The following is a 22189-nucleotide window of genomic DNA, read 5'->3' as shown; positions in this document are numbered from 1 at the left end:
CAGCCAGCCAAAAAACAACAAAAACCAAAGAAACCACCAAAAACCAACACAAATTAAGTAACTCAAACCTCTTTCAGTAATACCATGCCAGAGTAGATGTCATATGATGCCTAGAGTGAATGTGGCCAAAAAGACATTATCAAGTGCCCTTTTGCATAAAAGCTACAATAATGATATTTACAATCAGTTTAATTTGGATTTCAGGCATTATCTTCTTCCTCATTTAACATAGATCAAAAAGTTTCACTTCCATTTAAGATGCCTAAAATTACAATACCACTGGCAGGTGATAAACTAGAGGAATCTTTCCTTAAGTGATAAACTAGAGAAGCTTGAGGAAAAAAATAAAATAAAGGAAACAATTCAGAGAAAGCTGGAAAACTGAAGCAGGAGAATTTAAGCCATAAGAAGCAGCCCACAAGGTGGTGCAAAGGAATTAATCTGACCAGGTATAAATGAAGGGTGGACTGTGTAGCAGTGATGATGGCCATTATTGGTTTAGCCATTTTACACAGAAGTAGAGGAGGAAGGAATGAGAAGACAGAGGAGCAGATGAAAAGGGCAGGGGAAACAGGCTGTTTCATCCTGCTTGCTCTTTTTTACCCCTGTTTATTTCTTCCTGGTTCAGCCAGAAGAAAACCTTACAAGATAAGGAAAGCAAAGGGAAAAAGAGAACATGAATGTTTTGAAAAACAGGAAGGACAAAATTAGCTTACCAGCTTTTCAAAATTAACAAGGTTATCCAGAAACGTTTTATTTCCTTCATGGATGAATGTTACATCTGAAAAAAAAAAAAAAGAAAAAAAGAAAAACAATTACTATTCACAACCTCTTTTTTAATGCAAATAAATAAAATTACTAAACAGCAACCAAAAAAAAAAAAAAGAAAAAGAAAAGGAAAGTATCCCATTAAGGACTGACACAATATCTTGTAACAGTGAAACAAAAGCCTGGCCTAATGATGGCATGCAGAGATTATTAGATAACAACAATATTTACACATTGTGGAAAAGCACTTTTATGTAGTGTTGTTGGAGGGAATTTGCAAAGGCAACGAAAAGGTCAGGGGAAAACGAAAAGGTCTACACTTGGCTCGAGGAAGAGAACTGAACACAGTGTAATGAACTGGAGGGAGTATCAGGCAAAATAAATGTTGCCAAGTTAAGATTACAATTAAAACAGTAGCTCAAGGCCATTTTCTCTGTTTTTCTAATGCTATTAGGTCAGAAGTGAGACTTATCTTGGACATAAGGTTCCAAGAATATGAATAGATTACCTGTGGGAATGGAAGCTCTGACTTCAATAGCACACCCTCCAAGTTACTGAGAACACTGACAGGAGCACCACAGCCATGCCCCCATTAGCTCTCTCCTGCATGTGAGGGTACCCAGGAGACCCATGAGGAGAAAAAATCCTAAAGGCATGAGTTGCTACTCCAATACCATGACTCCTTAAAAGTCACAGCTGTGTCTGCCCGTGGGAGAACAGCACATGGTAAAAGGGACAAGTGTTCCTCTCAGCACAGGTGTTAGCCTCCAGCCCACCAGTGTGCATTTCTCCTGTCCTCGCCTCTAGGACTCCCTCTGATACCCACATGGACCCCATGGTTTGTGGGATTTCAGGAGTGGAAACCTGTAGGGAAGCTTTGTGGCACACCGCCCCACATCCACCTCCACCTTCACCCTCCCTCAAAACAGCCAACCTGATTTATTTCCTTGGGTTTCAAAGGCTCCTTTCTGTGCCTCAGGGGCATTTTGTAATTGCTTGGAATTGAAATGCTAAACGGCTTCAAATGCTGATGGAAACCCAGGGCTGGGACCCTTATGGGGGGTGATGGAGAGCCCCTAGGTCAGCTGGGCTGGGACAGACAGGATGCCAGCCTGGACATGCAGAAAACACAGCACAATGTGCCAAAACCTCCAGCACCTCTCCTACCCCTGGGCTGCATCCTAAAAAACAGAGGGAAAGGAGGGAGCACAACCCTCTGCACCTCCTCTGCTGGGCTGCTGTGGGGGAAAGGGACACAGAAAGGACATGACTTCAGGACACAGGCAGTACTTGTGTCTATATCAGTGCAGTTAAAAAATGCCCATCACTTCTAATGAAAAACCTATACTGGAAGCAGAAATTTCCAAACAGCTTTTTAAGTCATTGACAGCAATGTGTATATCTCTGAGGGCAGAAGGAACAGAAATTTGCTTTGCAGCCAACAACTAAGAGTCTAGATAAATTCAGTGGAGCAGAAAATTGCATCTGAACTAGGTTATAAGGGTATATCACAGTATTTTATTACACATTTGAAAAATCTGCTTGATTTTCAAAAGCTGTGTCTGTGTGCTGTGAGAGCTCTGCATTTAAATTTAATTAACTTTTAAAAGGACACTCTGAAGTTATTTTTCATAATTTGAGATTTTTCATTCTTTATAAATTGAAACTACTTTTGTTCCTATTGTGATGAAATACAGCAATTTGCTGAGTTATTAATGATTTCTATGTTACCCATCCCTATTTTACTGGTCTTGGAAATGACCTTAACACAAATATGCTTGACATGGAATAAATTCCATTGCACTGTGCAATACTTTGGGAATTACCAGCCTTGGCAACATCTCCTTATGGACCACTGCATTGAAGGACATTACTGCATTAATTTCAAAGTCTTCTTGCTATCTCAAACCCAAGTTAAAGATACAAATGCTGTCTAGGTGCATGCTCTTATACACCATATTTTAATGCTGTGCAGACATGATTGCTAGAAGTGACTTATGTTTGCTGCCTTTGTTTGCAGGCAAGACATACTCCAGAACACTTAAAAAATATCAATTTTGAAGCCTTGATAATTGTATCCATCTGAATTAATGCAAACTCCTTTGATGTGGGCAAATAGGGGAAGTGTCTGGTAGCTCCCAAACTGTCACCAACTGATCTGGAGAATTGCCTTCAAACATTTCACAGCAGCAGCAGCAGCAGGTTGGCATAAACAGCCTAAAGAGAACACTTTCAAAATACAGGAATAAACAAATGAATTTGCCATGTTCAAAGACTAGGCAATTAATAATTAATGACTCCAAGACAATGGAATATTTGAAATACTTGCCACTTAATTAGCTGCCCAGATCACTGCATTAGCAAGTACTTGTACTTTATTTTAAGATTTTTTTTTAAAATATTTTAGATAGTAAGATTTTATTTATCTCTTTCAGAGCTATAAGAGGCTTGGAAATCCCCTCCTGTCAGGACAGACAGACAGGGCAGGTTCTGCTTTCAGGGTTGCACCAGGGCAGGCTCATCCCAGCAAAGCAGGGAGACATCTCGCAGCAGGCAGTGTGACCATGGCCACTGGTTCAGGGGCTTGCAGGGTCACACTTCACTGAAGAAGATGTGGCCAAAGCAAAAGCACACAGCTCTATCCACACTTGACAGGACAATATGAAGTTTTAAGGCCTGTGTGGAAATTGGCATCTTCCCCCTGTCTTAAAAGGAAGTTGTTTATTTCCCAGACCAAGTGCTATCTTGTCGATACCACTATATCTGTCATATCATCTTAAGAGCATCTGAAGGAAAAATCACCTTACACTTATTTTAATTAGCAGCAGTGAAGAGCAGCCAAGCTTTAACATTACCTTTCAGAAGTAAGGGCATGAAGGGGATTTTCGGAGATTTCATTTTCTTGAATGCATCTCTGTAAGCTTTGTGATTCAGAGAAGGATCCTACAAAACCATTTGAGTAATAGACAGAAAAATCAATAGGCTATAAAAAGAGCAATTCTAAATCCATTACGGGCTTATGATCTGAACATGATTTAGATATAAAAGGTTTCTTTGGGATGCAAGGTAGCTAAGGTTTTCTAAGCTAGCTAACATGCTAAACTGAACAGGAAACATAAACAGCGAAAGGAACAAAAGCAATTATGTTCCTCTAGATGAAGCAGTGCTAAATTGAGAGGAAGCTGCAGAATAGATTCACTTGGACTGCTCTGTAATTTCCCCACAAATTTCTATTAGCAAAATCTCTTCCTATATAGCACAAAATATATCCCCGAATGTACTGCTGATCAATTTCTTCTTAAAGAAACCAAAATCAACATCACCACACAGCAACAAAAAATCCCAACAAAAACTGCTTTAAGATCCGTGGAGCACGCTGGAGACTTTCAAAGACAATAAGGTAGGATGTTTCAGTGGATTGTGTAGGCAATTCAATAAGTCATCTCAATTTCCAGTGTAAACGTTTTGTACACCAGCTCACACAGGATCTTTAAAACACATTCATTTATAAAGAACTCCAAGTACAGAAGCATGACAGCTGGTAAAGGCTGTTACCTCCTGTTCCCCATACCAGGCAGTGATCTTACCATGCACCCACTTCCATGACAGACAGAGGAAACATTTGTTTATTCTGCTTTGATAATGCTGACAAAGTCCCTCAAGCCTCAGATTTTGACATTTGTTTTTTAAAACTTTAGCTGGACTTTTTCTCTTGATCTGCAGCATGTTGCTTCAGATAAAGGCTGATTAACTACCAGGGCAAAAGAACAGCTCCCAAATTGATGCTGGTGAACCAATACTACATTTGCCTCTCTCTGCTCTTCCTCCCTCTGTCAGGAACAGAGCCTCTCTCCTTTTCATGTTTGCAGTCCACCTCAGAGCTCTGGAGAGGCACATGGCCTTCAGCAAATCATGGATCTGACATGACAAGTCCAGCTCCAGACAATAACAAGCAGACCCCAAATAAATTAGGAAGAAGGAAGGCAGGTAAAGCTAGCAATGTTCTTCTGCTGTCAACACCATACTTACCGTCAAACTTTCAAGCTCAGTGAAAAGTTTCTTGAATTTTCCAGGAATTTTCTGAAGTGTGGGAAACAGACAGGAAAAGAAAGAAAAAAAAAAAAAGAGAATTTTATTTAGGCAGAAGAATGCTGAGGCTTTTTTTTCCATGAAACTGCTCTGGGTGAAAGAGCAGTTCTGTTCTGCTGAAAGCACCAACACACACTTAACCCTGGCTCCTCGGCTCCCAGAGCCCTAATTGCAGACCATGCCAGCAAGGCACTGGGCCCTGCAGCCTTGTCTTGGGGACCTGCATCCTTCTCTTATGGAAACTGCTTGTTAGCAGAGCTGGTTTTATTCTCTTCCCCAGCTTCCATGACTAAATCCATGTCAAGCTAGAAGCAGTAGCACAGGCTGAGAATTCAGAAACTGATCACATCCATGTTAAATCATTTGTTGCAATCAATCTTCTCCCAGAACATGGGTTCTAGAAACTAACAGGTGTCACACTCAGGGCTGTTTTATACATCTCACCACGGTTAACACTGGCACATACTGGTGCCAAAGTGAGACATTTCCTTAACAAACTGATTACTCTGTCTCTGGTATCCGATCCTAATCCCACAGAGAGGTGCATAAAACACTTTCTAAGGGAGCCCAGGCACAAACTGCTGTTTTGTCCCTCATGCCAACACCTGCTCTACTCCACAAGTATCCACTTTCTTTGTCTCTAAGATGCCTTAATGGATTCACGTTACCACATTCAAAGCAATTGTTTTGCAATTTAAATTTTCATGCTGGTATTTCAGAATTGAAGAATAATGTGTGGACCTTAAAGTCTGTCTACTTTTTCCAGCCATAGTAATTAGTCTAGCAAAAGAGATCCCCTCTTAGCACAAATCCTGTCTTGTCTTTGTCCTTAGATCCTGACAGCCACAGTGACACTACCAAGAGAAAAGAGATTTAGAACAATTAGATTAAGTGGATGTGTACTGTTAAAATGCTAAAATGATTTAACATGGAACTGAAAGTGCGTGTTTTCTTCTATCTTAAATCAGGGAAAGCGAGGCTCATTAGAACACTGGATACTCTAGGAAAAAAAAGTAGAATATGCTTGGGAGCATACTACTTGTTTAAGAAATCAAGTGCAGAGTCAATATGATTTAGTGTCTAAATGGCTGCTTAAATTTAGGTTGTTTCATTTACATGTGTAAGTAATTATAATTAATTTAAAAACATTGCTCTACTTTCTAGAAGTCACATTACTAATGCAAATAACCTTCTGCTTTTGAAACTTCCAGTGCAATGAAGTTTTACAAATAAAATAAAGGAAGGATGTGACTTGATAAATATTTTACACACAGAAACGTGACATATTTACAGCGGTACATATGCAGATGCACTCTTTGTTCCAACAAGCAACACATTCTGCTCTTCCTGAGAGAAGTCCACCGGCAGCGCATGATCTCCCGAGGCCTCAGCACAGAGCAGAATTCTGTGTGGCTCTGTGCAGGAGAGATCTGTATCACTGCCCTTGAGACCATACTTGGTCTCTTCCACTTTCCTACCAAAGCCCAGAGAAATGGAGTGAAGGCAGCTTAGGAGGAGGCCAGGGCAAATGTTCCCCAGAGAAGAGTTTTAGAGCTATCAGAGGCAAGGGGTTTCTGTATCATTGTCCTCAGGCATGTACTTTCCCTCTAAAACTTTTGTTTTATCCCTTATTTAAGTCAGCTCTTCCTTGCCTATCAAAGTCCCCGTAAGCAGTCACTGCCCTTGTTTCTCTGTGTGTGAAAGCCTCAGACATACAAGTGATGTTTCCATATGCATGGTTTCAGCTAAGGGGGGAGACTTTGCTCTGGACAGTGTCAGACAGGTCTGTAAGTCTCTAATGGCCCTTTGGTCCCAGCTGTTGGTGCTCAAGAGAATCTGCAAGGCAGGAGGTTGCAGCCCTTCTCTGTCACTCTCTATTACAGGTTGATGTTTTTGGAGTACTACCCACCTGTGCTGTTAAGGGCATGAAGGAAGGATAAGAATTCAAACCACCCTGCTCAATTAGTCCTTCCCCAAAATTTGGTTCATGGGCAGACACAGTAACCCTGCAGATGTTATAAATCAACATGGATACCACTTGGTGGTATACTCAGTATGGATGCCACTTGGATGGAAACAAAAAATCCACAACATAAATACAGATCCCAGTGGGACCCTCCTTTAAAAACACTCGTGCTCTGTGTAGCAACCAGTAGCTTCTTAAGCAAATAATCTCCGTTCTCCAGTATGCCCCTTATTCGTGGCTCACTTCCTAATTTTGTTGTTCAAGATGATCAGTTGAAAAAAAAAAAGCAAACTGAGGAAAGACAACTAGAGAAGGTTTATTTCTACTTTGTTGTTTTGGCTTTTTAATTAAATTATCCCATTATAAAGTATTGCTTGTTTGGAGCCACCTTGGCAAGACTTGCTGTTCTGATATCTACTTAAAACGCTAGAATAATTTATTTTTTTAAGAGGATAGGATCTCCATGCTTTGTTCTTATTTAAAACTCTGAAAGGACACATTTAGGTTTGTTTTGGGTTTTTTTTTTTAATACCACCATATCTAAGGTTTCAGGCCTCAAAGAATTTTCTCCACCAACACTCCCTCCATGTTTGATTTCAGCATGAGAAAACAATAATCAGAAAGAAAAGGCAATTCACCAGTACATAGCCTTTGTGCAAAATGGTTTTGACAGTGTCTGAAAGATATAAAGATGTGTCTTACCTCCCAGGTCTGAGAGAGCCGGCTGACAGATGCAGTGTTGAGACCCATAACAATTGCAAAGAATGAATTCAGATTTCTTTGGGCTTTACAGCTGAGGAATAAAAATATGATTTTTTTTGTACTCAGAATCAGCGATAAATGGAATGCACACGTATCCTAGGTTACTGAGTCTCATTTCAACCCTCAGCACTAGCATACAATCATCTTCCACATAATGAACTCATTAAATGTCCTCTCATAACCACCTGCAGTCTAGGTGATGGGGTCTCTAAGAAGTTTTTTAGAAAACGTTCTACTCTCTCATCAACCCTGTTGTTGGCAGGTTATTTTTTTCCCTTTGCTGTCAAAAGTAATTTTCCCTTTTCAATGTTCAAGTTACTCCCAGCTGTCCTTTACCATACAGAATAATTCCTTGACCTCTATTCTGTTGTATAATAAATATTTTCATCCTCTTTTTCATCTTTTCTGTAAATTGTACAACGTAGGTTCCTTCAATTTCTCTTTGTGGTTGTGCCCTGCAATCTGCTTTTCCATATTGTTATTATCCTTCATTGAATTCTTGTAATTTATTTTAACTCATATTTAACTCTTATTGCCTTTACTACTTTCTCATGTAGTCAGACAGTGAGGAGGGAAGAAGAAATGTAATTACTGTTTTACTTTCTTATGCAAGTATAAAACAATCAGCAAATTATTTATTTGGAACATCACATTTTGTCCTTTCTTTTAATTTGTCATCTATTATCACCCAAAGACCTCTGTCACTGTGCTGTTCTTTACAATCATGCATTTATTTCTTCAGCTCAGTATTAGCATTCTGTAGCTGAATTACTTGGCATCTATCTAAATTAAATCTTATCCTACTGTTGTTTGCACATGCCACTAGACTCCTTAGATAATTCTTTTTTTTTTCTATCTATTCTCCAATGCATTTGCAATCCCTCATCATTTTTATTGTCTGAAAATCTGGTTAGTGTTCAATTTACATGTGCCTATAAACCAGTTGCAGCTAGTACTGGTTTTAGTACAGGTCCCAATGGAATTTGCTCGATACCTCTATTTTTTGACATTTTACTGTACACAATCAGACCATGTTTATTTCTAGTCCATTTTCTACTTCATTAGGAAACTTGAAATCCTGAAATACCGAATCCTTTTAAAACAAAAATATTGCCCCGTCTCTTGCAGATTTTTGGGGAACATACAAATATACGGGTGCATTTCTGTGTGAGAGTGCAAATCCTCTTTCAAGATAATTTTAAGTATGAATGAATCCACTGGCTTCACTGGGATTTATCACCAGGGAAAAGTCCATGCCAAGGCCTTAGTCTGGAAAATGGCCAGAACTTGTTACAAGTTTTATAAACCTGCCCCTATCACTGTGTGCTATCTTGAGACAGTGTACTTCTCACTTCACTTCAGCTGTCTTCAAGTTAATCCTAACTTTGTTGCTTAGATTCTTTTTATCATTAAAGCCAGGCAGCTCCCAAAGGCAATTCATTTCAAAACAAGGAAGGTGTCCAACTCAGCAAGCTGTAGAGAGAGGGGATGTGTCTCACAGTCAGCCATTGCTTGCTTGGGGAGCAAAAAGGCTGCTGTTGTAATCTGTTTGTTCTAAACCTTACACTGACTTGTTTCTTTAACTCCCCAGGATGTTAATTTCTAATAACATGCTAATTAATTTTCTTTATTGAACCACTTGTTTTCTGTTTTAGACAACTCATCAACAGAAGTGTGTGGATTTGTTTCTCAAAAACTCCATCTCCTTTTTATGTACTGACGGTCTTGTGTAAAATGCTTTTATTTTTTTCAGGCATTCCTCAACAACCAAGCACACGGATGATGAACATGCAGTCTTAGTCCTGGTGCTTTCCTGACCAGAGGAAAATCACAGACAGAGATTCCTGGCTGAATCTGTGAGCAGAGAACAGGGAGCAGCCAGAGCTGTTCATAGTTCCCTACCTCTCTGCTTTAGTCATAAACAAAACAGAGTGCTGCTTATCTCATGATGAGTCCTGTGCACACCATCCTTCCATCCTACTTGCTCCTCTGTCATCAGTTCTTCCAGAACTGATGAGATACAGTGGTGTGTTCATTTAGAAAGAAGATTTTATGATGAAAAAAAAATCCTGTGAAAACTACACACTTGCTTATTTCATCACCTACATTCTCCAGTGATGGGTGCTTCTGCAACACACTGGGAGAGCCTGTCTGCCCTTCACTGACAACTGTATTTAGTCTCCATAACTCTGGTTTTTCACTTAACAGACTGGAATCAATAAAAATAGAGCAACACTTTAGTCTGATAACAAATATATTCTTATTCATGTAGGACTGACGCAAAACTTTTCCTGGGATGCAAATTAATGCTACAATGGTACAAGCAAGGCACACAGAACCAACCATTTTTTGGCCATTGATATGGCAGAAAATGAACATATTACTGGATACCACACAACTTGCAAACTAAATCAGATCACATTTATGAGTTACACTAGATTAGATTAGAAGAATTAATTTCTCTAAAGGCACTGCTTCAGCAGAGAACAGTCCTCAGTATGTAAGTGCCTTGCAAATTAAATCAGCCCAGTCGATGAAGGGAACAATTTATACATTTTCCATGAACATGCATATTCAAATATTGCAGAAGACCAACAAGTGGAGAGAGAGGTGAGGAGGATGATTGCACATATTTAAATTGCTACATTTCCTTGGTTACTAAGACAAAGAGTGATTACAGAGAAAAGAAATCTCTATGTATAGTATATATACGTATTCTGCTGCAAGACACAGAATAAATGCCAGTACTATTTAGTAACAGTTAAAGAGTAGAAGGTCAAATCTAACACATGAAAAAGCCCCTCCAAGAAGTAAAAGAATACTCCAGAGAGGATTACATGGGACAACAGCTTATTGCAGTCATATTCCTCTCTAGAGGTAGGACTTTGAAATTCATAACAGTGTTTTGGTTTCTATCTAGTCTTGTGTGACTGTTTTGCTGCCAAAACAGTTCTGTCATACGGTGGTCAGGTTATCTCAGCTAAGGAGCTATCTCTGCAGCACCAGGGATGGTGCAGCAGACACTGCAGACACAGCAGCTAAGCTGCCAGGGGAGATTTGAGCAGCACACACTCCACCATGTCTAGTTCTGAGCAAGCTCTGCTCTTGTTATCTATGGCCTGTTTTATTTATTTTTATTTACACTATCAAAACACAGGATGACAAATTAGCTTTCTTTCTTTGCTTCTCCACCTACTTCCTGCCAAACAAATCATTGGAATTCAAAGATTTCTGTTGCAACACCAGGAACTTACTGGGCAGCAATCTTGATGAACTTTTTCACTAGCTGGACACGTTTGCAGAGCTGGCTACAGAGGAGTATCTCCGTGGCGACCCAAAGCTGGACCTCATTGCATCTTTGAAGCAGAAGACTGAGATTCTCAGTGTTTTCAGCACTGCCCTGTCTGCTGAACGTGAAGTATATCAGCTCTTGCTGAAAGACATTGACAACATCATTGGGGATATAAAAACAATTTAAATATAAATGAACTATAAATTATTTAGAAGTATGTTTTTGAAACCAGGTCTGGTCACAAATGGTTATTTTCCATTATCCATGAGCCAATCACAAATGATTCAGGTTTGTGATTAGCAAAATCTAGACACTTGTTACAGAAGGCAGATGGACTGGAAATCCTGCAAGATGTCCTCTTCTTGTTACAATTCCCAAGGTTCCATTTCTGGCTATAGCCAGGTATACGACATAAACAATTTATTTCTGTATTTCTTTACTTCTGTTCCAGTATGAAAAAGCAGCCATATCAAACCACTGCAGAATCTGAAAAATTTCCATTCAAACTTGTTTCTGTATTAGCCAATTTTTAATCATTGGAGTTTTGGGTTTTGATTTCATTTAAAAAAAAAAACAAAAAACAACCCAAACTTGTCCAGTTTCAAATTTAAAGTGTATAAACTGAATAAAAGAACCCCAAATGAAAGCATCTGGTGAAAAGCAAGGGAATTTCACATTCATTTTCTCAGAAGGCAAACATGCTTTTCAGTAAACGGTATTTTCAAGAGAGATTTTCTACTGTTAACCATGTCTTTTACTCAGTAACTCAAACCAGAACCTATCAAAGTCATTGAAACAACCCAATGGGCCCTGAAGTGCTCCATTATCTCATTTAATAAAGCCTTCCCAGTATTTTTCATCTCACTGAAGCCTAACAAGGATAGTAATGTGACCATCTGAATTGCTGAAACTGTGAATTCTTTTGTGGCTAAAGTGATATGAAAGACAGCTATTTGTGGAATCCCATATTTACTGAAACACTATCAAGTGCATAGGACATTTTGCATATGTAAAATATTCATATGTTTTTCTGGGGGGGGGGGGATTTAGAAAATAATCATGGTCTTTTACTCTCTTGAGGCAAACCTCAATAAAACACATCAGGTATACAGGGAAAGTAGGAGATGCCTGTACACAGGAAAGTTACAAACCTCTGACAATTCTTCTCAGTCTCAAGGATTGCAAGATACCCCTTGGACCTGTCACCACTACTGAGAGCTGCCAAATCATGCTGTCATGACAGTGAACCAAGCACCCAGGCATGCCAATGCTCCAAAATGCATCACAATGGTGCAATGACAGGAATACACCTGGAAGAGGAGGTGGTGCTTCTTACCTCGTGAATTGCATTGAAGAGGCTCCAGTCAAAGTTTGTTAGTTCTAAGGCAAGATCCCAGGTGTTAATTCCCAAAATCCTCACAGATCTTTGCTGCAATTCCTCATTTTCAGAAAATGGGTTCTATATGAATAGACAAGTGCAAAACAAATTCCTCAAGAAATGCCAAAGGTTCTCTAAGGAATCAGTTACTGGACTAAGGTACCAAACAGAGCTGATCTGAGCAGGTAATCTTCTCTAAGTGCACTCTGAGGGCTTTTTCCCCCACTAATCAAATTGAAGGAGCTATAACCTATTTAATAAATAGCCTGAAATGGGAAATGGGTCAATAGGATCAATGATTTGCTTTGGAGAGTGAGGCCCTCTCCCCCTCTCCTTCTGTCTTCTTCTCCCAACCTTGAATATAAAACGCTGGCCAAGCAGACAGCATAATGGAAATAAAATCCCTCAGACTATCAGAAAATAAAATCTAAATTAAGACATCAGGAAATTTTCTGATATAAAAGAATCATTCTGAAAAAACACTGGATTAAGAATAAGTACACATAACTTTCCCTCCACTGCACTTTTACGAATCACATAAATCCATACATTTTATGATTAATCTACCCCAAATATAATCAACAAAGAATAAAACGCCATGGGTTCTGATTCATAAAAGTTATTTAGTATATTAGTGTGGAGTGCTGTGGTACTGCTGGTGTTCAGGGCCATTCCACATTTCCATTATTAGCTGGGATTTTCAAAGTTTTGCATTTCTCTTGGCTTTTTTAACCTCATCAGTCTGAAACTTGGCACATGAATCATCTGCCAAGATGAAAGATTATTCTAACGAGTTCAGCCATTACTTTGGTGCTATATTTCTGACAGTTACAGCAAGTTTTGCAATTTTTATTATGCAACTAATGAAACCAGGTTGGCTGTCACCTGTCAAGGCTGGAAACCTTCCCTTGATATTCACATTTTTAGAGATGGCTCGAACACCGGAGATAACGGGGATGACAGATTGCAATGATAGTGGCACGTCAGGATAGGGGCACATTGATCCAATAAAATTTAAATAGACATTTCTCATCCTGAGGATGAGTGCACAGGTCCTAGAGGTACTGACAACATGTAGAAGTCAGTTGTGATACAGCCCCTATTCTTTCCTGGAAACATCTGCATAATTAGCAGAAAACTCTTGAATCGGCAAAGTGCCTGACTGTCTGCCTCACTGAGGTTTTGGGAAGGCATGGAGGGAGAGAGTTTCTGGTTTCTGGAGGCAGAGGGAAGGATGAGGGAGATCTGCTGCCTCTCGATCCGCTGACCTTCCCAGCCTCGGTGAGAGGATGGGGAGACAGAGGCAGAAGGAAGGGAGGGGGACACACCACCAGTGGTACACACCAGCTGACCATGTGGCTGCCACAACACAGGGGTCACACTCATGGGTCTTGTGGAACTCACAAAATAATGACATCTACTTCCACATGTAGTAATTTCATGGATTTTGTCCACCACTTTGTATGATTATGTGTCAGCCAAAGTGCTACAGAGGTACAAGGCAGGGTGGGGAGGAAAGAGTCACAAGAGCCCTGAATAATCCTCATCCCATTCATTCTGGTACAAACACAGGTCAGCTTTTCCAGGCTGATGTAGATTGAAAGATTTAAGCTGCACAGAAGCTTTGGTTTATTTAAAATTGATGAACAATTTCCATTACTGTTCAGTCAAATAACTGCTCTTAATGAAAGATATTTTTTTTTTTTTTTAGGAACAGAGCAGCTCAGTAAGCTTTACTAAGGAAGCCACAAATAAATTCTGCATTGAAAAAGCCCTCTGAGAGGAATACTAAGGTTTTGATTTGGAGTTAAGCAAACAAAAGATGGGAAATACACAGTACCAATCCTTACCAAAGAATCAGTCAGATCTTTTCGGTATACAAACATACGACTGGATGACTCCAAAGATTTTGAGATAGCCAGATCATTTGGTTGTAGCTCATGTTTTTCTGCAAAGACAGCAAAAATCCAAAGAAGTTTCAGAATAGGAATAAAAGCTGTATATGAGAAATAAAGGTACAATAGTATTTGTAAAGCCACATCAACCTCTTAGAAGGTAACTAAGCATCAAATTCAGTCACTGTCGGGACCCATCATTTCCACCCTGCTCAGGCAAGATAAAGGCAAGATACCTCTGATGGACGAGAGCACAAAAGCTTTCTGCTTCTGCTTTCAAACTGCACTTCACATAGAACAGAAAGAAGCCTTGAAATCATCTGGTCTAGCCTCGTATGCCTTTTCATTTAATTTCAACATTTAATTTCAACCCAGTGTATCTAGTATAAATGAGTACAGATGACTGTTAGAGCAGAGTGTCTCAGCCTCCAGAGACTGATCTGTTGTGTGTCACTGGAGACAAAACCAGGGGTGGAGATTTAATGAGTAGCCACAGCCATTCAACAGGAAAAGAAGTTTAAAGATCCAAACACCATGAAATTCACAGAGCAGATCCCAGTAGTCCTTTGTAACGCAGTATTTATGGTAATTCTTCCAGACCTAGAGTAATTAATTTAGGAAATATCTGAGTAAAAGAGCAGGACACTGGTAGCAAAGAGAAAGGACTTATTTTTCCTCCATTCCAGAGTACTGGTTCAGCTCTGCAGAATTCTTGAATGAACTAGAGAAAGGTGGGGGGAAAATATAGCAAAACTCCAAACACAGCTTTTGCCCTGCAAAAACTGTCGCTTCCAGTGGGCTCCGAGTAATCCTCTGGAGACCTGATACATGGTAGATCCAAAACTACACCGAGCACACTGACAGTTACCCTGGACTCTGCATTGTCCATGGGGAGCAGGACCAGGAGGAATCTGAGAGTAAAACATAATTTCAGACAGTTTTCCCTTTTATCCATGCTCACTTATCCATTGATACACAGATGCATTATGCTGAACTATCATTATGTTTTTTCAAGGTAATTTTGAATAAAGTGCTTGCTTATCCATTATTGGAGTAGAATAAAAACAGGTCCTCCAATGGTCATACTGTTGCCCTCCAAGTGGATGAAAGACAAGAGTTCTAGGTCACACAAACAGCAGAAACACAAAGCAGAAAAAAAAGCATAGCAGGTTGGTGTTTATTACTTGCAGTAGAGGATCCATAAGGAAGAAACTGACATTGTTGTATCAAATTAACTCAGGCAATGTAACTAAATAACATTTTAGGGATTATAAAGATCACATACAAATTACTTTCCTACTATACCTGCACTTTATTTACTGTTTCTCATTGAACAACCAAGTGGCAACCACTTGTATTTTGTGGCTTTCCTGGGAACCAATATAGTATGTTTCATTATTTATGAATGGTTGGTTTTCTTTAGCTAAGCAGGCAGTTAGAACTAGATTTATTGCTGTCAGAGCAAAACTTGCCCTGCTCTTGAACAGGAGAGAAAGACAAGATCTGAAAAATAACAACAGCAAGGTGATTTTGCAGTGCTGTGAAATGTGTACTGGACACATGAAATGTGCACTGGAGGTGAGTTTGGGCACACACAAGGGTAAAAAGAGTATGCCTGAAAATGATGTAGCCTGGTTGGCCAGGACACCCACCTGTAGTGCTCCCAGTGGCTGCTCTGTGCCCAGGATCTCAACAGCCAGAGCAGGGCACCATCTCCCTGCCACCCACACCAGTGCTCTTAAAAATACATTTATTTAATTGAGCTCAGCATGAGGGAAAAAATGTGACCTTCCAATTTTGAATCAAAGATATAAACAGAAAAAGCCAGCACTTGTGTGTATTTCATTTAACTAGACTGACAAAGAGGAAGCAATGAGTGCTGTAACTTAAAAGATGCATCCTTTGTCTTAGGGCGTCAACAGCAACTGTTATCTGAGAATATTGACAAGATATTTTGTAGATACAGCTTCACAGTTCTATGCACCTAGTTAAACTGCTTCCAAAAATCACCACAGCAATCAAAACAATCTTTCCAAGGAGCTTGAGACCTGACAACACCACAGAAGATCTTGCGACTTTGGCTGGTCCCTGGTATCACTCCATTGTCACTCTAGTCTTTCTTTAAAAAGACAATAAGCCCTTCTATTTAACGACTAACACTAAAACAATTGGCAAAAGACATCAGTTGTTGCCTACAAAATATTGCTGAGATTGCTCTCAGTATGTCAATTGTGCAAATATATGATTTCCTCCTTTCAGCTCAAGAATATTTGTTACCTATGCCATAAATGAGGAAACAGCGATGCATGAAGTATTTGCTATTCCCTTCTCTGTTTTTAAAGCAAAACATGCCTCATTGCCTTCAAAATTAATTTAAATTCCAAAATAGGAGACTCATCTGTGGAAAAGAAATAAAACCTTGCAATACTGCTGGAGACTGAGAGTTCTTTACACTCCCTTCCCAGGCAGGAGATGCTACATCCCACAGTACCCAAGAAGGAGCTGTTGCCATGGAAACAAGTCTCTGGGAAGCAGCTCCTCATTGTTCCCCTGGTCATCCAGCTGTGGGCCCATAGAGGAACAGCTGTATCCTTGCATCAGAAAATGTCAGCCCTCCCTTACCTGATGCAATAAAAGGTAAGTGATCAGATGAAGGGGAGTTACTTACCACCAGAGAACGAGACTGTCACCAGTGCCAACTCCTCCTCCGGGTACTGTATCTTTTCAGCCACGATCTTCAGTATCTCCTGAGCTGAAGTCGACACTTGAGCTTTCACACTGACATAGGAGTGCTCTGTTATATACACACGGCAGAAAACTGCACAAAGGGAGAAAGAAGTGCTCAGCTGTAGGCATGAGCTGACCAGAGCAAGGAACAAACTCTCAGAGCCCACCTCAGCAGTGCCTCAGCTGCCTGGCTGCTGCAGGAAGGGCAGTCACTGCATCCTGACACAAAGGACATGAAACTCAGCATAAACATCATTCGCCCTCTCCAGCTTCCCATCCCTGGGAAATGAGAGAGGCAGGCAAATGGAAATATAGACTTCCACAGTAATACCAGTTTTATTTCCTACCCTGCGAATTTGTCACAGAAAACCTCCTTCACTGCCTATCTTCTCTGAAATTTGGCTGTTGCCATTTTTTCTCCCTTCATTTCAGGTTCAGGTAAACCACTGTCCTTTCAATATATTTCGTGTCTGCTGGAGGAATATATTTTGGATATGGAATGTATGGAAATATATTTCGTATTTTGGGTCTCCATTTCTACCTGGAACAGGAAGCTTTGCAAGAACAGTGCTCCCAGGTTTTCAACCACTCCTGATAGCTTATCTGTCTAGACATCTAAACTAGTTGCATTGCCAGAGTATTTCAGCACCAGCAGAGACTGCCCAAATGGCCATACAATCAGTTCTGACAACTCATTTCCTGAATCACAAGCAGCACATATAAATGGGACTGCTTTGGAGAAATTCTCTGGGCTCACTACTTCCACTGAGGTCTATGTGGTCAGCTCAGCGATTACTTGCTTTCCACTACCACAAGAGATGTACCCTCTCTCTGCCTGCCAGAATTTTAAGTTTACATCTTTTGCTGAGTTTGCCTTACCTAGTTCTTTGAAACACAGCTGCCACACTTAAAGCGGAAGAAACTGAGCTGCAGACTCACAACATAAATATTTTGAAAATTACATCTGCTAATCAGAATCATCAGAGCTCTTGGTTTCACTTCAGTACTTAATTCAACTTTTAATTTCCTTCTACTCCAGCACTTCCTATTAGAGACAGGCTGCTACCATGCCGATACAGGACAACTTTTCTTCTCCAGAACCGTTGTATTTTTTTTTTGTTATTATCTTTATTGACAGATGTATGTAGCAATAGCTCTTTGTTTTTTCTACAGATCTTCATGGCTTTAGGACACTTTCATTAGTGAAGACTATGCCAGAAGCAGTTAAGAACTCTGTCCTCGAGAATTGGGGTTTTTTTGTGATGTAGTAAAGAAAAAAATGAATATGAGAATGAAGCAAGGAACTTAATATTGAGTATTAGGGAAAAATAGTAATTTGATTTTATAATTCCTTTTTAACCCATCTCTCCTGACAGAGAGTAAATGAGATGCTCATTCTATGGCAGAATCTTTTATCAAAATGGATACAAGTCATGAAGATAGAGACATCCAACTGCAGTTTAAATTACTAGTTAGAAAAATAAATTTTAAAAAATCTGACAGGAATATTTGGACTCCATATACAGATTGACACACCTTGCTTACAGTGAATTTGTTTGAAATGTCCTCTCTGTCATTTGCAAAGGGACAATGACAGCAATGTCAATTTATAAATGGACTGTTGATCTATCCTTTCTTTAACACAGAACTACATCAGGGCAGATGCTCAAGCACAACCACCACAGTGGTTGTGATTCTCCCCCTCACACCCTTCCAACGTTCTATCTGTGGTATCTCTTGGGATGGACCATGTCATCTCTTCCAGGAACCTGTGCTGCTTCTCTGTGAGAAGGAGGGAAGTGGCCATGGGCTGCAAGCTGCCCTGGTAATGACTGCAATAGAGGATAAAACACCCCTGGTCAAGTGGCATGGTGCAGCTTGGACAGACACACCCTCCACAAGCACCATTAGTCAGACAGCACTCTGCCATACAGAGGTAGGTACCCACCCTCTGCATCAGTCTCTCACTTCCCCAACTTCACTCTGGCTATTTCATTTCTTCAATCTCATCATAGTCCATGGCTCCTGCTCTCAAGGAGTGAGACAAAAGCAATCTAACTCAGTTGGGACTGGCCTTGTTGGGTCCTGTCCTGGTGACTGTCCTACCACAGTTCCTTTCCAGTCGCCCACAAGCTGTACCCAGCTTTGAAAGAAGAATGAGTGTGGGGGTTCTCATCCACAAATAACATTTTTAGAAGAAGCCTTGGTAACATAAACCTCAAAACCCCCTACATTTGAAGCACAAAAGGAGGGTTATCTATCAGCAGCACGTACTGTGCAAGTCTTTCGACCTGGAGTAGAACGAGCTCAGTTTCTATTCTGTCACAAATGAGCACTAAAAATACACTGACTTGAAGTGAACTTCTGGAGTTTTGTTCCCAGTAAGAAATGAAGATATCCTGTCAGAGAGCGAGGCTGCCAGGTAGGAGGTCCTTCTGCTGTTCCCTGCTCTCGTACACAGTGTTCTCCTCTCTGCCTCCTTCCTCACCCAGGCACTACAGGCAGGTGACAGCCTCACTGCCTTGCAGTGATGGAGGGAAATTGCCTTTTGAAATGGCTGACATTAAAGTGAAGTGGCACCTTGCACTCCATGCAGAGATGTTTTTGAGCAGAGAAGGAACTAAGGCACATTCCCAGAGTTAGCAGATCCTGGCCCATTTCATGTGACAGGCTTATTCATTCCCCTTTCACAACCAAGATATAGGTCAAGAGACCGGGAGCACGAAATGGAGCAGAAGTAATGCTTGGTGGATGGGCTGCCAGCACACCTGGGATGAACTCAGGACTGTGACAGGGGTGCTGCAGGAACTGGAGAGGGCAAAAACCCCTTGAAATACCATGAGGGCGTTGCTGAGCCCTGCAAACCAGAAGGAAGGTAAACTTGCACAGCCAAATATTTCTTCTTTTGTGTCCCTAAGGTCTTGTTCAAAAGCTATATGTCAGCTAAAGAATATTTACATCAAAGTCCTTGAGAAACAATTCTATTGTTTTTGAGCTTTTCTTCCACTATTTCATTTATACTCACTTTCTTCTGTTTCATTCATGGTTCCTCTGTGCTGCAGCCAGTTCTCCTTTACACTGAACTGGTGGAAAAAGGTTTTATTCTGTGAGGGAGTGGAAAAGAAAGAAAGGATAAAAAAAACAGTGATTTTTTTTTTTGCATCCTTGCTGTTCAAAAATGAGTAATTCACAGAATACAGCATTTAACCCATATGTCTGGCCAAAAGGTTTCTGTACAGGAAGTACACACACCCTTTCTTGGAGCAGTAAACTGGGAGTTGCCTTACTAAATAATGGCCAAGGTGGGGATTTTGGAGGAAGCAGGACATGCCAAGGCTAAGCAGCCTGCACAATTCAAGGTTTTCTGTATTCATGTTCAGAGCCCATTTCTTATACACTTATATACATTTCCTATGTACCAATCAGCCTATATAGCAATTTCACTACAATCTTGTGTTCTGCCTTCCACATTTTTGCAGTAACATTTTAAGCTTATTACACACTGCAGCCTCAGCCCAGTAAAACTGACGAGCACAGCAATTCACCTCTGAGCAGTTTGTATGCCAGCTTCCTCTGGCTGCAACTTCTTCCTCCAGTTAAACAGACAGATTCATGTTCCTCTCTTTCTGTCTGTCCCTGTCACAACAAATCTGCCCTTTGCTCTGTTTACTTGACATCCATGTCAGTGCCTGTGTTCAGCCTGGTTTGCCCAGCTTGCTACATCCCTCTAGCTCGGTGGGGACACACTCCCAGGCCTCTCCTGAATTCTGACATCTCAAAGCATCTTGTTAACATGCTAATACTGCCACAGCCACTGCAGGTTAGCTCACACTGCTGATATCCAGGATGCACTCACAGGGAAAAAAAAGAGTTCCTTAAGCAGCATTGCAGGTCTAACCTCACTGATGTGTCCTGTCATGTTTTTGGTCACCAGTCACGTTCAGTTAAGAAGCCAAGAAAAGATAAGAAAGTGGGCAGAAGGGGAAAAAAAAAGTGAGAGGGTAAGTTATCTAGCTATCAGCAACAAACAGGTTGGCATTACCTTTCGATGAGGTGAATACTCATCTACAGTGCTGAAACAAAAAGGAAAATCACAATTATTCTTTCCAGCCAAAGCTTAGGAAAAGGAAGTTTTAGCTATAACAAACTTTACAACACCAGAAAGTTTTTAACAGTAAATGGTCACTGCAGAAAGACTGCAGAGTTCTTCAGGAAAAACTAAAGGCATCTGTCTCAGCCAGAGATCTTTCCTTTGACTTGCATAATCAGTGTAGTGAAAACAATGCTTCCAGCCCCATGAGCTGTTGGAGTAGGCAATCACAGGGTCACCCTCAAGGACACAGCTCCTTCCACTTCCCCAATGGCCAAACCATAGGAACAACCTCCATTTTTTGGAAAAACATGACAATTAAATATCTTTTATAGATGCCATAATAGTAAAATAGTGACTCTGAGATGGCTATTCCAAGTGATTTACTTCTCAGTACTGCAGAGAGAATGAAGATAACATCTGAAGTCACAGACTGCAACTTCAGGAATTTTTGCCAGCTTCTCCACAAACTATTGCTCTGTCTGTAAGTAATCTCAGATGAAATTGATGGGAGTGAATGTTGAATCACAAACACTGCCCAACAAACATCAGAAAAAATTCAATAATCTGGCTTTAGTTTTGAGATGATTTGTAAAACTGAATATGCCACTTGTATCACTCATCACTTCATTGAATTACGGAAAGTTAGCAACAAAAATAAATTACACTCTGAATAAAAGAAGACTTGATCACAAATATAATCAATACTTACTGACGGCGATGCATCCCAAGTATCTTCTGAAATTCTTTCAGGTCCTTCTCAAGAATGGGATACTCATACACATCATCTAACACATTTCTGTATATTGTCTACAAAACAAAGCAGTATCATAAAACATCTGACAACTCAAACATTAATCTGAGGCAACACATCAGTGGTCTAAGTCAATTCAGGCACTATCCTACTAAAACAAGTTTTATCATTGTATCTATGCAAAACCTGTAAGGAGAAAATGTTCCTGTTTAAATTTCCAGACTGGTCAATATTCAGCTTACCTTTGGAGAAACACTCTTAGTACTGTGTACCAAGAGAGAGGGTGAAATGCTTGTACTATTTTGTCTACAAAAATTTAAAACACCACTTGTGGCTATTGCATGAAACCTGGGTTAGGTCAGAATAACACATTCTGAAGCATGACAGCACACCACACATCATCACTTATCCAAAATGATAACAAACAGGCTTATTAGATTAAGACTTCTAAAATGGCAAATATTCTGC

At 40.2% G+C, this 22189-nt stretch overlaps 1 protein-coding gene across 1 annotated transcript in view; it reads right to left on the bottom strand.

The window, feature by feature from the left end:
• RAPGEF5 (Rap guanine nucleotide exchange factor 5) overlaps positions 1–22189 on the bottom strand; it is a 159151-nt gene that overhangs the window by 11466 nt on the left and 125496 nt on the right. The window contains exons 14-24 of the mRNA XM_014248374.2: positions 21680–21777; positions 20920–20950; positions 19903–19981; positions 16819–16968; positions 14106–14203; positions 12214–12336; positions 10840–11018; positions 7526–7616; positions 4798–4848; positions 3624–3711; positions 717–781 (exon numbers count right to left, since the gene is read on the bottom strand). Coding sequence (XP_014103849.2) covers positions 717–781; positions 3624–3711; positions 4798–4848; positions 7526–7616; positions 10840–11018; positions 12214–12336; positions 14106–14203; positions 16819–16968; positions 19903–19981; positions 20920–20950; positions 21680–21777 — 1053 coding nt within the window. The remainder of the gene's footprint in view (positions 1–716; positions 782–3623; positions 3712–4797; positions 4849–7525; positions 7617–10839; positions 11019–12213; positions 12337–14105; positions 14204–16818; positions 16969–19902; positions 19982–20919; positions 20951–21679; positions 21778–22189) is intronic.

The sequence above is a fragment of the Pseudopodoces humilis genome, chromosome 1, assembly GCF_049639895.1.
Source record: "Pseudopodoces humilis isolate 2021_Gansu_Grassland_sample_001 chromosome 1, ASM4963989v1, whole genome shotgun sequence".
NCBI classification, from domain to species: Eukaryota; Metazoa; Chordata; class Aves; order Passeriformes; family Paridae; genus Pseudopodoces; species Pseudopodoces humilis.
This window is presented reverse-complemented; position numbering and strand designations above follow the sequence as displayed.